This window comes from Anguilla anguilla, chromosome 12, assembly GCF_013347855.1.
Source record: "Anguilla anguilla isolate fAngAng1 chromosome 12, fAngAng1.pri, whole genome shotgun sequence".
NCBI classification, from domain to species: Eukaryota; Metazoa; Chordata; class Actinopteri; order Anguilliformes; family Anguillidae; genus Anguilla; species Anguilla anguilla.
This window is the reverse complement of record NC_049212.1, coordinates 32974324-32988515: the sequence shown is the minus strand read 5'-3', so window position 1 is coordinate 32988515 and position 14192 is coordinate 32974324. Positions and strand designations below refer to the sequence as shown.

Below are 14192 nucleotides of genomic sequence, written 5' to 3'. Positions count from 1 at the left end.
GGAGAACTCTACCGATTTAAGCTGAACACAGGTCTGGAGCTGTGTGAGGATTCGCAGCGCTAGCTTGTGAAAAGCATCGCGGGCGCCCGTTCCGTACAGCGGCGTCTGGCTGAAGGGTTTCAACACCTCCTGAGTGCTGGTCACAGCTCGCGCTTCACTGGGGAAAGACCGTTTGCTCGAAAGATGATGCCACTGACTGCCTTCTTTTTCTTTAAATAGAAAAAAAAAAAAAATCCAGCATTATGTGCTGGCTCATCTTTATTTATAGAGGGTCAGTTTATCGGCCCAGAACTGTGTAAAGAACCAGACCTACGGCGGCTCAGATGTTAAAACCCCCCCTACAGGGGGATTGACTAAATCACGACAGGGTGGATATTTTTAACTTCCGTCGGACCAGATAGGACGCAGAGAACGGTGTCTGGCGACCCAGTTCATCCCAGGAAGGGCGCTCTCCACAGCTGTTGTGCGGCGTTTGAACTGTTCTGGCTGGATCTGTCGAGGGGACGGAGCCATTCAAAGCCAGAGCAGCTAACGGCCGCTATCCTCCCGGGGACGTGGCTCTTTATAACGCTTAAAAATTGTTTTGCCTTTTTTCTTTTTCTCTAAATGAGTAACTGCTACCGGTGGTAGGTGCACTCAATTGTAGCCCTACCTTTTATGAATTGGAAAACACAATAAATAATTTCACAAGTTCGCAGGGGTATAAGTGGTACGGCAAGGAAACTGTGCCGAGAAAGAGCTCTTGGTGCAGAATGTTCTGGAACATCGACAGTTTTTGCAAATATTAGCTAATGTCTAGGCTGTTTGAGAGACAGTCAGTGATTTTTGCTCGAGGTGCAGCTGGCAAGTTTTGCTTGAGGGGCAGTTTGTGAGTTTGTCTGTGGGGCAGTTTGTGATTTTGCCGGGGGGGGGGGGGGGGGCATTTTGTGATTTTGTCTGTGGGGCTTTTGGTGAGTTTTACCCTCCCGTGTTCCCCCTGTACAGATGGCCTTGTGGACTGCATGGACCCGGACTGCTGTCTCCAGGCTTCCTGTCATGTGACCTCCCTGTGCGTGGGCTCTCCGGACCCGCTGGACATCATCCAGGAGACCCAGACGCCCTCCACGCAGAGCAACCTGCAGAGCTTCTACGACCGGGTCCGCTTCCTGGTGGGCAGGGACAGCACGCACATCATCCCCGGCGCCAACCCCTTCCAAGGCCGGTCAGTTGCCCCGTAAACCAGGACCCCACCCGCCCGCCCGCCAGGGTTCCGCGAATACTCCATCTCGGATCAACCAATTCAGGAAATGAAATGAATTCAAATGCACTTTATTAAACTCAAGATTCCCCCTGTAGAACATTTTCAAATTAGATTTATTTTCGATTCATTTCCTAAATTGGCTGAACTGAAATGGAAGTGATCCCCCCAGCCTTGGCTGCCTGTCACAAGACACTTGATTCCCTTATAGCCTTCATATAGCCCACACTTAATGCATTATATCCTGCCATTTACAAACAGTGCAGGGTTCCCATGGTTTAAGTTGCTAGTTCAAGACACTTAGGCTAATCAATTTTTTATGTAATATTTCTTTGACGCAACAGACAGAGAATAATATGTAGAATACCACCGATCATAAGCAGTTTTTTTTTGTAAATCATAAGCAATGAAAAAGTAAGAAAATCACAGCGGCACAGCGTTATGTCTAACCTCAGTTGGTTACCGCTGAGTCCAAGTCATTAAAGTATAGTCAGTAATAATGCTACGTTTAAATAAAAAGCCTGCTCTTTATTTAAAATGGTGAAGCACATTTTACCTGAAGGGCAACAGCGACTACTCTGAAAACCTGTTTTCTGTTTGCTTCAGTTGCCTTTTAAAAATGAGTCAGAGCTTGACTCTTATCTGAAGATTCATGGAATCGGTAGGTAACTATTTAAAAAAAAATAAATAAAAACCCAGTGAAAGTTTTTGTACTTCCGCACTGTCGTGCCACCCAGTCACTGGTTCTGACAGCGCTTATCTGCAGTATAAAGGCTAAATGTGTCCAACCCAAACCCAGAAGGTGTATGGAGATTGATGCTGTTCTCTGTAAACACACGCCGGTGTCACCTGTCACTGTAATGACGGGAGCAGGGGCCTGACAGGTAGACACAACATGCAGTCGTACAGAGGAAAGGGGGTAGAAGAAAGATTTTGGGATATTCACACACATAAATATATAAATAAATAAGAAAAACTAAATCATATTAGTTGCATGGTTTCTGCACTGCTTAGCAGGCAGAGAGAGAGAGAGCGAGGGAGGAAGGGAGAGAGAGAGAGATACAGCCTCAGGACTGGTATCAGAGAGGCTGTCATATTATCATATTCACCGAGTCCCATGTCAGATCGGGGTGCCTCCCTCTCTGTCGTAGTTTTTTTTTCATCTTTAATCGCGGCCCGCGTTCCCCGGCACCATATTTACATCTGCGTGTCTCTTAGATACATTTTCTCTCACCCTCTTTTAAAAAATAAATTAAATAAATAATTGATATCATTCATCCCCCCATCTGACAGACAGACAGACAAACAGACACGCACGCACGCATGCACGCACGCACGCACGCGCACAAAAAAGAAAAGAAAAATAGAGAAATACAGCGAAGAGAACACAGACTTCTGGTTCTGTTCAGAAAAGCAGAGGGGAAAAAAAATCACAGGAATAATAATTTAGAGAAACCTCAATCAAAAAAAATTGGCAAGAGACCCCATTATATGCTGAAGCCTGGTCTCTGTGAAGGGTTTTTTTATTTCATTTTTTTTTTTCCCCTTCCCGTAGGCTGAAAAATAGGATGCCAGAGAAGTGCCGGGTTGGTGTAGCTCTATTTTTAGCCCAGCATAGCTGATCGCCTGTCCGTCCTGTGAGGAGCAGCGTGTGTGAAGTGCCCGTTCTCCCGCGGATGCTCTTCTCAGCTCTAATTTGTCACGCGTCTCAGAGCTTCGACCATGGCCCGTGCGTCATTAGCCAGAGCGCGTTCCCTTTATACGCGTTTGCGCCTCACGCCATGTGCTGTTAAATCCCGGCAGGGCATTTTCTGTGCACCCTCTCGTGCGCAAATGTGCACAAACGTGCACACGCATGCACACGCATGCACACACAGGCACACAGACACACGCACGCAAACACATTTTTGTGTCACCCTCTCATGGGCAACCACACACGCACAAACATACATATGCACGCAGGCACACACACACACAATGCATTTACACGCAGGTGCACGCACACACACACACACACACACACGCACACACGCACACTTCCACGCACATGCGCGTGCACACGCATACTCCTACGCACGTGCAGGTGCACACACACACACCCACACACGTGCACGCATGCACACACCCAGCTGAACTAAACAGACTTAGAGAGTCAGATCTCACTCTCTCTCATACACACACACTCTCTCTTATACACGCACATATCGCACATATCACACATACACGCTCATGTGTGTGTGCTTGCGTGCATGTGTGTGTGTGTGTGTGTGTGTGTGTCTGGTCTCTCTTGTTATAAAATGATTCATAAATAAATTAAGGAGAAAAGGCGGAGCTGAACCGGGGAACATAAAGACCTCAGCTCACCTGAAAAAGAGGGAAAACCTCCCTGATTGTTCATTATTTATGACTGTTAATCCCGCCGACCAATAGGAGCAGTTATGATCAGGGACCTGGGGCAGAGAACAGGCTCCTGGGTAAGATCGGAGCCCGAGTCTTCGCTGGAACACAGACACCCCCTCGCCCACCCCATCCCCCCCCCCGTCTCTTCTGCCCTTATTGATTGACTTACCACTTCCTCTTGCTGCTGGTGCTGTTTGAACTGCTGTCACTGCTGTCTTACCACAAGGAGCAGGCCAATGACATGGCCTACAGCAACCGGTGAAGCCCACAGGCCCGGTCACATGACTCCTCAATGCCAAATCAGACATGATAGGACATGTCTACTGGTCTCACGCTGTTGAATTGACTTTGTCAAGATTTAAATCGACTCTATTAGTCGATTTAACTATTTTAGTAGTTGTTTTACTGACTATTTTGCAGTGTTAAATGCAGGTTTGCTCTTAATTCTAGTTTACAAGTTTATTTATTTAGAAGGAGGGACCTTAATGCACATTAATAAACATAATGTCAAAATTTTCAGATTTAGCCGTAAGGGCTAATTTTCAACTGTAGTGCCTGGGCACGTCGATGGAAAAACATAAAACACAGTTCATGACATGATAGCACATACACAGCAACTAATAACCATCATTAAGTCCCCAGCAAGCACACAGCGACACTTTGAGCAGATAGAGCACACATAGCAGCATATAGCACCACATAAAGCATACACAGCAATCAACACGTTGTGTATGCGGCTCAACACATATAGCATGTAGCATAGCTCATCTCATACATCGTATTTAGCGAACACGGAGCGCCGACAACACAGCATTCGCCAGTCGGAGCTCTCAAACGGACTCGTATCAAACCCCGTCGACCTGTTTGTCAGCAGGCCTTTTAAGTCATCAGTAGTAAGGTCTGCGTGCGCTTCTCTTTTGAACGAGTTCCATTATTGCTTAGCTCATTCCTTTAACGCCGAGCGAAGTGTGGGAGTGCATAAAATGCCTTCGGATTCAAGCGGCACTCGTGTTAAGTAGCCCGTTTCCTGATGCTGAGCGCGTGCGCTAATTGGCTAATGCATATTTCCTTCACCTGGAGTGGCTGAGGTTCGGGGTGGCATTTCATTAGATTCCGTTTACCTGACCATAATTACATAGAAAAGACTGTAAAAAAAGGGACGCCAGGGCCACATTCACAGTTTACTGTAACACGCTGTGACGTGTTTGTTTGGTCTTCATCGGCCCACTTGTTACGTTTGCATTGCTGAATTTGTTTTTTTTTTGTTGTTGTTGTTGTTAAAACAGCGTTAAAAGAGCGTCTGCTAAATGCCTGTAATGTAATGTAAAGCATGTAATGTAAAACAGACTTGTTTGTTTGTCGTGTTTGCGAGACGGTCGCAGTGCACATGTCGGTCAGCCGTCTGGCGTCTGGAGACGAGCGTGATTTATTTGGGCGGCGTTGTGCAGAACAGGCCGCCCGCTGAACAGTCCTGCACTGCTGCGGTGGCGCCGTGTTGGTGTCATTTTAAAAAGCGGTGGTGCCATCCTTTTTTAAAATTTTTTATTTAAAATTTTTTTGACCGAGCAGGCAGGCAGGAAGGTAAACATCGCATTTGTTTGAGGATTTGGGCTGGGTCTCCGTGCCGTGGCTGCTTCGGTAATCTCGCCCGATGTGAAGTCTCTGGAGCGGTGTGTTCACGGCTCCTAGCTCTGGCTCCCGCTGTATTTGATGTCAATATTTAAATCATTTGTCTCGACAGCAGTGAATCCCCTCCCCTTGGGGTTTGATAAGGCAGGGAAGAGAGTTTCCTGTGTGTCTGTCCTCCAGGTACACACGCACGTACACACGCGCACACACAACAATCACACACTGAGCACACAGCACACCCACACACACACACACAGAGGCACCCACAGTTCACCTTTCAAATAGGAATTTCTAAATTAAACTGACAGCATGAATAATTAAATGCAACAAAAGGCAAGGCAGCATGTGTTTGCTCCTCAGGTAATGCAGAGTAAATATAACAGAGATGGAGCCTCATCTCACAGCCGTGGGTCTGTGCACCATCTCTGCCATTTTTACAAAGTAATAGCACTCAGCCAAGGTGTCCTGAAGGGAGAAAAATAGGGCTAAATTAGCATTAAGCACGTTTCCCGGGGACTGGGATATTGCAGGTGAATGATCTTGCCTCCAGTAAGGGCACTGTGACATCACAAAGGGCACCTGCTTACAAGACCAGTGTTAATTGGCTCCTGGGCGGGGAGACAGAGAATGAGCAGGGGGCAAATCGAGCAAATGGCGTGCTTTGTTTCTGGGGCACAAAAAAAAAAAAAACCTTAATTGATGTTGCATACAATGGATCTCACAATCACTGCGGTTCAGGTTTAATTGAAGAGGTGAAGCACCGCCACATTATGTTGTTTCTTGGAGCTAAGGAGCTGAAACGTCATCCACACCACGGCGTGCATAGCAATGAGCTACTTTGTGTTGCTGATAGAAGGCAATGTCCCATAAGCCTAAAATGCATAAATGGGCTTGGCTTTTTTAGTACAGTCCACAAGTGTACATAAAATCCATTTGTGTTTGTAGTTTTTTGCGATTAGATGACGAAGGACCATTTTAAGGTCTCATTTTTAATTTGTACAGAATCTTGTAAACTCATCTTTCAGAGTCTTGGGAATCCTCCGAGGGTCCGTTGTGCGTAGTGTAAGCTGAAAGGAAGGGCAGTTTTCTGCTTTTTGATTCAAATCAAGCCCAGCCGTCACACCAGCTCCCCCGCCCCAGTGGAGGGTCTCCTAGCTCTGATATGCCAGCTGTAATTATGAACCATCCTCTCCGTTTATGGCGTCTTTGGGAGCTGCAGTGCTGTTTTTCTTGTGCCTGTTGGTATATTTTGGGCGTGCTACAGAAAAGACATTAGTCACTGTATAGCAAAGAGTGTGTACATCTTTTTAGGTTAAATATTCCAGAGTAATTTCCCTAAAATGATTATTGGCATCACAGAAGTGGCACTACAGCACATAGTTGCCCTAACATTGTTTTAACTTTTGTTGCAACTGAATGCAATAGAAATGTCCCCTGAATCGTAAAAAAACGACGCTCAGCGCATGTGTTTCGTCCATCTGCCAGCAGGGGGTGGTACTCTCACGACGAGGTTTAATTACTGGATGTGTCTGTCCCTCTCCTCAGCCACGCCTGTGTGATCCGGGGACAGGTGGTGACCTCGGACAGGACCCCCCTGGTGGGCGTGAACATCAGCTTCATCAACAACCCCGCCTACGGCTACACCATCACCAGAGAGGACGGCAGGTGAGATGGTCCGCTCAGAGCTGGCCCCGACCTTGCCCAGGGGCACGTTGCTAATGCAGTTTTTACATTATGCGGTGTTTTTTACTCATATCACAGTGTTTCACCAAAACCACAGAGAATTTCAGTCCTGTTCAGTCCTCTCCTAACACTTCAACCCAACCCCAAACACACACATTTTTAACCCCCCTCAACCTGGCAAACACACCCCCATCCTCATTTACTTTTTTTTTTTTTGCTCGTATATAAAGTTTACAAATCCAGCCCTCAATTTATAGCATTGAAATGATAAAAAATTCTCTGTCCTTAAACCGTTAACGGAAGCCTTTACAAGGTTCTATATTCCGTCCCCCAAAATGACCTGATATCAGCAAAGACATGACCTACAGACACACCAGAGCTTCAGGCCTGGTACAGTGCACTTAAAGTGGAGGTCACCTTTTTAGTACACGCACGCACGCATAAACAACCACAAGCACGCGCGTGCACACACAAAACGCTTTTCAAACGCCTGTTGATGCAATATGCTGTGTTTCACTTGCTGGATTGCTGGGAGCAGTGCTACAAAGGTTAGCCACAGAGATTACAATTTTCATCTCTAGCCATGTGTTTTCCCCTAGGAAAGGACTAATTAATTCACAAAGACACTGATGATGTCTGTACAGTAACACATTACATATTCATATTGTTTGTACGTGACTGATCTTATTTCCAGACTTGCGGTCTGTTGGATACCCTGGTGTTTATTATGTTTTTGTTTCCTTTAGTCACATTAAAAGATGTGAATAGCTCTCTGAACTGGGCCATAAAAAGCTAATGCCATCTCTGCTGATACTAAAAAATAACTGCACTTTAAAGCTTTCCCGTGTCTTGGTACAGTAGGCGCACAAATTCGATCATAAAGATTAAGTATGCTTTCATATCTCTTAAGTGCTGAAAATGTGTAACTTTGAGCTGGTGCAGTTGGCACTGTTGAGGAGAGGCTGAGGTGAAGTGGTGCCATTTGGAGGGACCAGCTGTGTAACAAATGGAACAGGAGTGCCTGCGGGTTCAAATCCGGTTGGCTAAAGCCAGCACAAGTACCGAGGGTGGTGCTTGCAAATTATTCACTGCAAATCCCAGCATGTGGACCCAATATTTGTTAAAAAAAAAATTAATTAATTAAAAAAAAATATATATATATATATGTGTATGTATATATATAATTTCTTATGCGCCATGGTTTGTCCTTTGAACTGTCAGTATCCTGTTTGATTTAGTTACAGTAGGAGGAATGGGGGAGCTTGCAGATAAATTCAGGATGTAACTTAAGTTGGTTATGCATGCACCAGAGACAGTAATGAATAGATGAACAGTGCAGGTGTGTGTGTATGAGTGTGTATGTTTGGGGGGTGGGGTAATTAGTCCAAGTCCGCAAAGTGATCTTTGAGTAATCTTAGAATTGTCACTCTGTGATTTAATGGTGCTGACCGAGCCAGAAAAGTTGCCAGAGTCGCTTGCAGCAGAAGTGCTAAATTGGCAAAGCTGATCCCGGAGGCAAATTTGGTATAGGGCAGAACCCTCATTATTATGCTTTTCTATTTATTATTTTTTTAAATAATATTCAGTGAATATGCATGCAGGAGAATGTGCGTGGGCATGTTCGCATCAACAGGCATTTTCCTCTCGGTTGTAAGGGAAGGCTTAAGACAAGCTTTGGAGTAGAGGGGCTTTGATTTTCATTCGGTACCACTAGCTGGGCTGAATGTAGCATTTTCACAGGTGTTTCGGATGAGCCGGAGCCACTTGCACACAATAAATCAAAGGGGATGTAGCAACCCGCACTTGGAGCTAAAGCAGTTCACTGCGTGCCGTAAGCAATGCTCCACAGCGTTCAATAACATTGATAAACGAATAGCCTCTTAATTTGTCCCATCGTGCAGTGTGTTAAAGCTGTGTATTTTCCCAGAAAAGGTAGTCCAGCCTTTTTTTTTGTTATTTCTGTCGATGGATGACTAGTATTTCCAAAAGTGGAACCATCATGGTAAATTTCAGGGAAGATCCATATTTTCAGGACAGTCTTGTTTACTGGACCCTTGCCAGTGGGCCCAAAATTGCATTCGTCTTTCACCAAGGACTCCAGCTTGCTCCTCTTGCTGTTACACAACTACAGGCTTTATGTTTTTGTATTTTTTCTTGAATAAAGAAGAAAAAAAACAGGATTATTTTTTAGATTTCTGCCCCTACTACATAAATCATGTCAGATTAAACTGTAATGTTCTCCGGCTCAAGCCTGCTTTTTTTAAACGCGCCTCCTGGAAGTCCTTTTATGGTCGAAGGACGGTGCTTTGTCATAAAGCGTTGCAGCGGTCAGAGCTATGTTCTCGCGCCTCCCCTACTCCCAAAAATCGATATCAGTCAGCGCCATCTTCAAAGATAATGCGACAGAGGAAGATCCTCCACTCTCACTGTTGTAATCTCTCTCACTTCCTCCATCTCTTTTGAAAGAGAGAATAGTTTCTGCCCTTTTTTTTGTTCTCGTGTGTCTCTCTCTCATCTCATCTCTCTTTCAAGCCAGTTTTCTCATCACTCCACTTGTAGTCTGTCTTTCCATATCCATTCACAGTTTGTTCTTTTTATATCTCTTCCCCCTCTCTTCTCTTTTATTTCCCATCACTCCATTGCTTTCTGGCTCTCTCTCCCCTTCTCTCCCCTTTCTCACACTCTCTCTCGCCCCTCTATCCCTGCCTTTCTCTATTTCGCTCCCTCGTCCTCCTATCTCGCTTTCTCTCCCTGTCCCCCTCCCTTGCTTCTCTCTCTCGCTCCACCTGTCCCCCCTCTATCTCTCCCCCCTCAGTCTCTCTGACTCTATGTTCTCCTCATCCCTAACCCCCAGTGTATCTGTAAACACAGCTCTCCCAGTTACTCCTGTGAACGTGCCCAGTCTGCAGCAGCTCCCCTTGCAATCACAGTAACCCACTTCAGTGCCGCGTGAAATCACAAACGCACCTGTTCATCCACTCAGAATTGGCCAAGCTCTCTCTCTCACTGTTTTTTTTATTTTATCGTGTGTGAGGGGGGGGGGGGGGGTTGTATCAAAGGGATTAGCTGTCAAAATTGCCTTTTGAAAAAAACTTTGGGCCGGCTGACGTGTTGTCCAGCTGGCGTAGCGACAGCCACCTCAGGGCCTTCTGGCTGAATCCATTTATTTCCCAAAAACTAGCAAGGTGTAAATTTCACGATAGATCCGTTTATTTGCAGTGGCCTTTCACAGGCGCAGTTAGTCTTACGGACTGCTGCAGAGGTGGGGGCGGGGCTTGGTGAAGTAAGCGCTCAAATGATAATTTTATGAGTGTTTTTTCGCGGTGGCTGCTTTGCATGTCCTCCGGGCCTCAGGATGCTGAACTCCGTAGGTAACGGTAATAAAGTTTAGCCTCCCAGGAAGAAGGCTGCCGTAGTGACTGATCGCTCCCTTTGGCTCTGTTATTGATTGGCTGCTGCAGCTGTTTCCAGCGGAGGTTTGTTTTAATGGGGCCCCAGCCAGCCCGGCAGTGTGGAGTGCGTGTGGAGTGTGGAGTGTGTGCGTGTGTGTGTGCGCGCGTGCCTGTGTGTGTGGGTTGGGGGAGTTGTAGGATAGCGCAGGGACGCAAGGACATTGCCGGCATCACGCTCCCACCTCCCTCTGTCAAGGGCGTGAGTGGCCCTTTGTCCCCCCCCCCCCCCCCTATAAAAAGCCACACGGTTGGCTTTTTATAGCCGCGCTCCGTGCCTCGGGAACGCCCGCGGCATTACCGCGCGCGGATTACCAGCCCCGCTCTCGCTGATCTGCCCCTAATTCCGCGGCGAAAGGGGGTTCCGGAAGGGGGGGGGGGGCGCGGCTCTCCCCCCGGGGTGCCGCGGATACCGGGCCGCTAATTGGCCGTTAAAAAGCGGCCGCCGCGCCGTCAGTCGTTGCCGGGCGGGCACGAGGCGGCGATGGCGGCAGCGGGTGAATGAGTCACGCAGGAGCCGAGCCCGCCTGTGGAGAGCGCCGCAGCCCCGTCGCCGCCCAGCCCTTCAGCCGGAACGGGGGAGCGTGAGTGCGCGAGTGAATGGTGTGTGTGCCCTGTGTGTATTCCTGCCTTTCACCAAATGCATGCTGGGATAGGCTCCAGCACCCCCAGTGCGGGTATGGCGGGTATAGATAATGGATGGGTGGATGGAAGGCAAGTGAGGGTTAAGTCCCCCCCCCCCCACGAAACAGTGATCTCTCACAGGCCGGCCCTTCGGCCCTCGTATGGGGTGGGGGGGGCATAATTACAGGGCGTTAGCGCTGACGGCTGGCGTGCCAGGCGCCGCGTTTCTCCGATGAAAGATCCCGCTCTCGTTTCTCGCCCGCCCCGCTTTCAAGGGCAGCTTGCTGTACTTTACAAATGTGCCCCCCCCAAACCCAACCCCCCCCCCCCCCCCCCCCCCCCCCGCCCGCCCCCCCGGCCCTCGCTCCCCCCTTGATCCCGTTTCCCCTCAGCCCGCGCTGGAATGATGGATGGCTTCACTGAATCGGTTTTGACTGAATTTTTAAGGGTTTTAGGGAGAGCCGCCAACGAAAGTGCGCGCTTTGGTCATTTAGCGGACGCTTTGATCCGGGGCGACGTGCAGCGAGTGCATTCGCTGGTCAGCGCGCTCCGATGCTTCTGACGGACGCTGCGTCTCTGCCTCGTTTGAAGTGAGACCCTTTGTCCAAATTAGCTGCTCATGCTGACCGCAGGGCTAAGACTCAAACCCATTTAAAGAATAACCGATAGCGGCAACCACATAATTATGATTCAGTGCAGAAGTCTGTGCTTTTATTATTTTTAATGTTTGAAGGCGAGTGAGGGTTTGCATGTTCTTTTTTAAAAATTTGGGCGGGGGGGGGGGCGGGGTTGAAGAAGTGAGCTGGCCGCAGCTGCTTTAATTCCTCCCAGCTCTAACAATTATTATTATTATTATTTTTTCAGTTTTGACTTGGTCAGCAACGGGGGCGTGGCCATCGCGCTGAGGTTCGAGCGCGCCCCGTTCATCACCCAGGAGCACACGCTGTGGCTGCCGTGGGGACGCTTCTTCGTCATGGACACCATCGTCATGCGGCACGAGGAGAACGACATCCCCAGCTGTGACCTCAGCAGCTTCGCCCGGCCCAGCCCCGCGCTGTCCCCCGCCCCCCTCACCGCCTTCGCCGGCTCCTGCGCGGAGAGGGGCGCCGTGGTCCCCGAGATCCAGGTGAGCTTCCGGCTCCGCACCTGGGCCCGCACGCCTGGGCCCGCACGCCTGTGCCCGCACGCCTGGGCCCACACGCCTGGGCCCGCACACCTGGACCCGCACACCTGGGCCCACACACCTGTGCCTTCACCCACCCGTCACGTGAAACCCACCGCTGGCATAATAATACTGATAATTATAGTAAGAATAAACTAAATAAATAAATAAAAATACTGAGAAGAATAAAATGGCAAGAAAAATTTACTAAGTCATATTTAAATTATGTAGTCCTAAGGGAAAGCACATTTATAGAGGTTGGTCTTCAAATTTTTTAAATGAAAAGAGTGATTTTTTTGCACTCATTTACAGCCGTACCTGGGCCAGATACATATCTGATATAAATTCCATTTCCTTCAGGTTAACCTGCTAGCCCTGTTTGAAATGTGTACGGTTTAATACTGTTTAGATTGAATGTGAAACCCTCTTGTCGATCCCTATGCAAATTCTGTGAAATGTGAAAATGGTTTTTTTGTTTTGAGTAATCTGCAGATTTATATTTTTAGCGCATTATGTCCCAGGTTTGATTACAGTAATGTTTCCTGATCCAGGTGTATTGGTGAGAATTATGTGTGAAACACAAGCATCAATCAGATTTATTTAGTATTAGTCTTTATTCTTAATTCTTAATTACTTTTCCCTGTTTTATTTGCTTTGCACAACTCCGTATTCTAGAGAGTTGCATGAGAAAACCCTCACAAAGCTGACTGTGTCCATTGAACCCGCTCAGATTAATGACCCAGTTCAGTGGCGCAGCTGGGATTTCAGTTCACTGTATTCCGATTCCTGGAAACCAGTTCTGTGTGCGATATGTCACTTCTGTAGGTCATTGCAGAGGGAATGGAGGCTTAATCTCTTAAAGAAATAAAAAATGTCAAGGGAAAATAACAGTCATGCATCATTTGGTTCCTCTGTTGATGGGAACCGGGTGTCAGAGGTCAGGGGTCGTGGCTCTGTTCTTTGAGGGTTATTGTAGTTCTCTCTGTGCGTCTATCATTCTAATTGTTGTGTTTTCCTCTGGACTTTACTAGATTAATGGCGGAAAGTTGTCTTCAATGTGCATGGGCAGTCAGTTAATATCCACACAATCTTTCATCCACCCTAAGCCCACACAAACCCACTCAGGGACATCGATCGCTTCACAGAGTCTTTGTACGGGTCCGTTCTGATCAATCGAGCAGACGCGTAGGGTTGCTTTTAGAGCATTTAAATCAGAGCGTTTAAATCAAAAAGTCGCGGGTAACCAAAGTACCTCCATGACCAGAATCTCACCCAGCTGAGCAAATGGCCTCCTTAATTGGTCCACGATGGATGTGCGTTTCCACCTCAGGGCACTGGTGACACCGGTGATATGACTTAAGAGGTGCACAGGATTGTGGGTCACCGGGGTCGACAGCGGTTCTGAAGCGCTTTGCTCTTAAGGGACGCGAGCCTGTCTTCAGCAGCCTCTCCTCCCATTCAACACTGGAGTGTGTATAGGGGCTGCAGCTTTTGTGAAGAACGACCTGCAGCGATATGCCTTTTCTCACACACACACACACACACACGCACGCATGCACGCACGCACGCACACACACACACACGCACACACTAACACACGCACGCACACACACACACATTAACACGTGCACACACACTCACGCACACTCACATGCACACACTAACACACGCACACACACACACACACACACACACTAACATGCGCACACACATACTAACGCGCACACACACATACACACACTCTAACACGCGCACACACGTGCCAGCACACACACACACACTAACACACACATACGCACATGGACATACACATACGCAAAGACACACACATGCACGCAAACGCACACATACATACACATACGCAAAGACAGACACACACACAAACACACACACACAGTTGTTTTGTTTCAAATACTGGGGCGAACCAATCCTTATAGCTGTTTTAAACCCAAGGGCTCCAACCCCAACATTGAAATAAATACCAGATAAGTCAAACCACTGTAGTTTG

The 14192-nt window shown here is 47.7% G+C and overlaps 1 protein-coding gene across 1 annotated transcript in view; it reads left to right on the top strand.

Annotated features, from left to right (window-relative positions):
- The window catches only part of tenm4 (teneurin transmembrane protein 4), a 209865-nt gene that overhangs the window by 141939 nt on the left and 53734 nt on the right, over positions 1–14192 (top strand). The window contains 3 exon segments of the mRNA XM_035385277.1: positions 985–1201; positions 6812–6931; positions 11887–12148. Of these exon segments, the coding sequence (XP_035241168.1) occupies positions 985–1201; positions 6812–6931; positions 11887–12148 (599 nt within the window).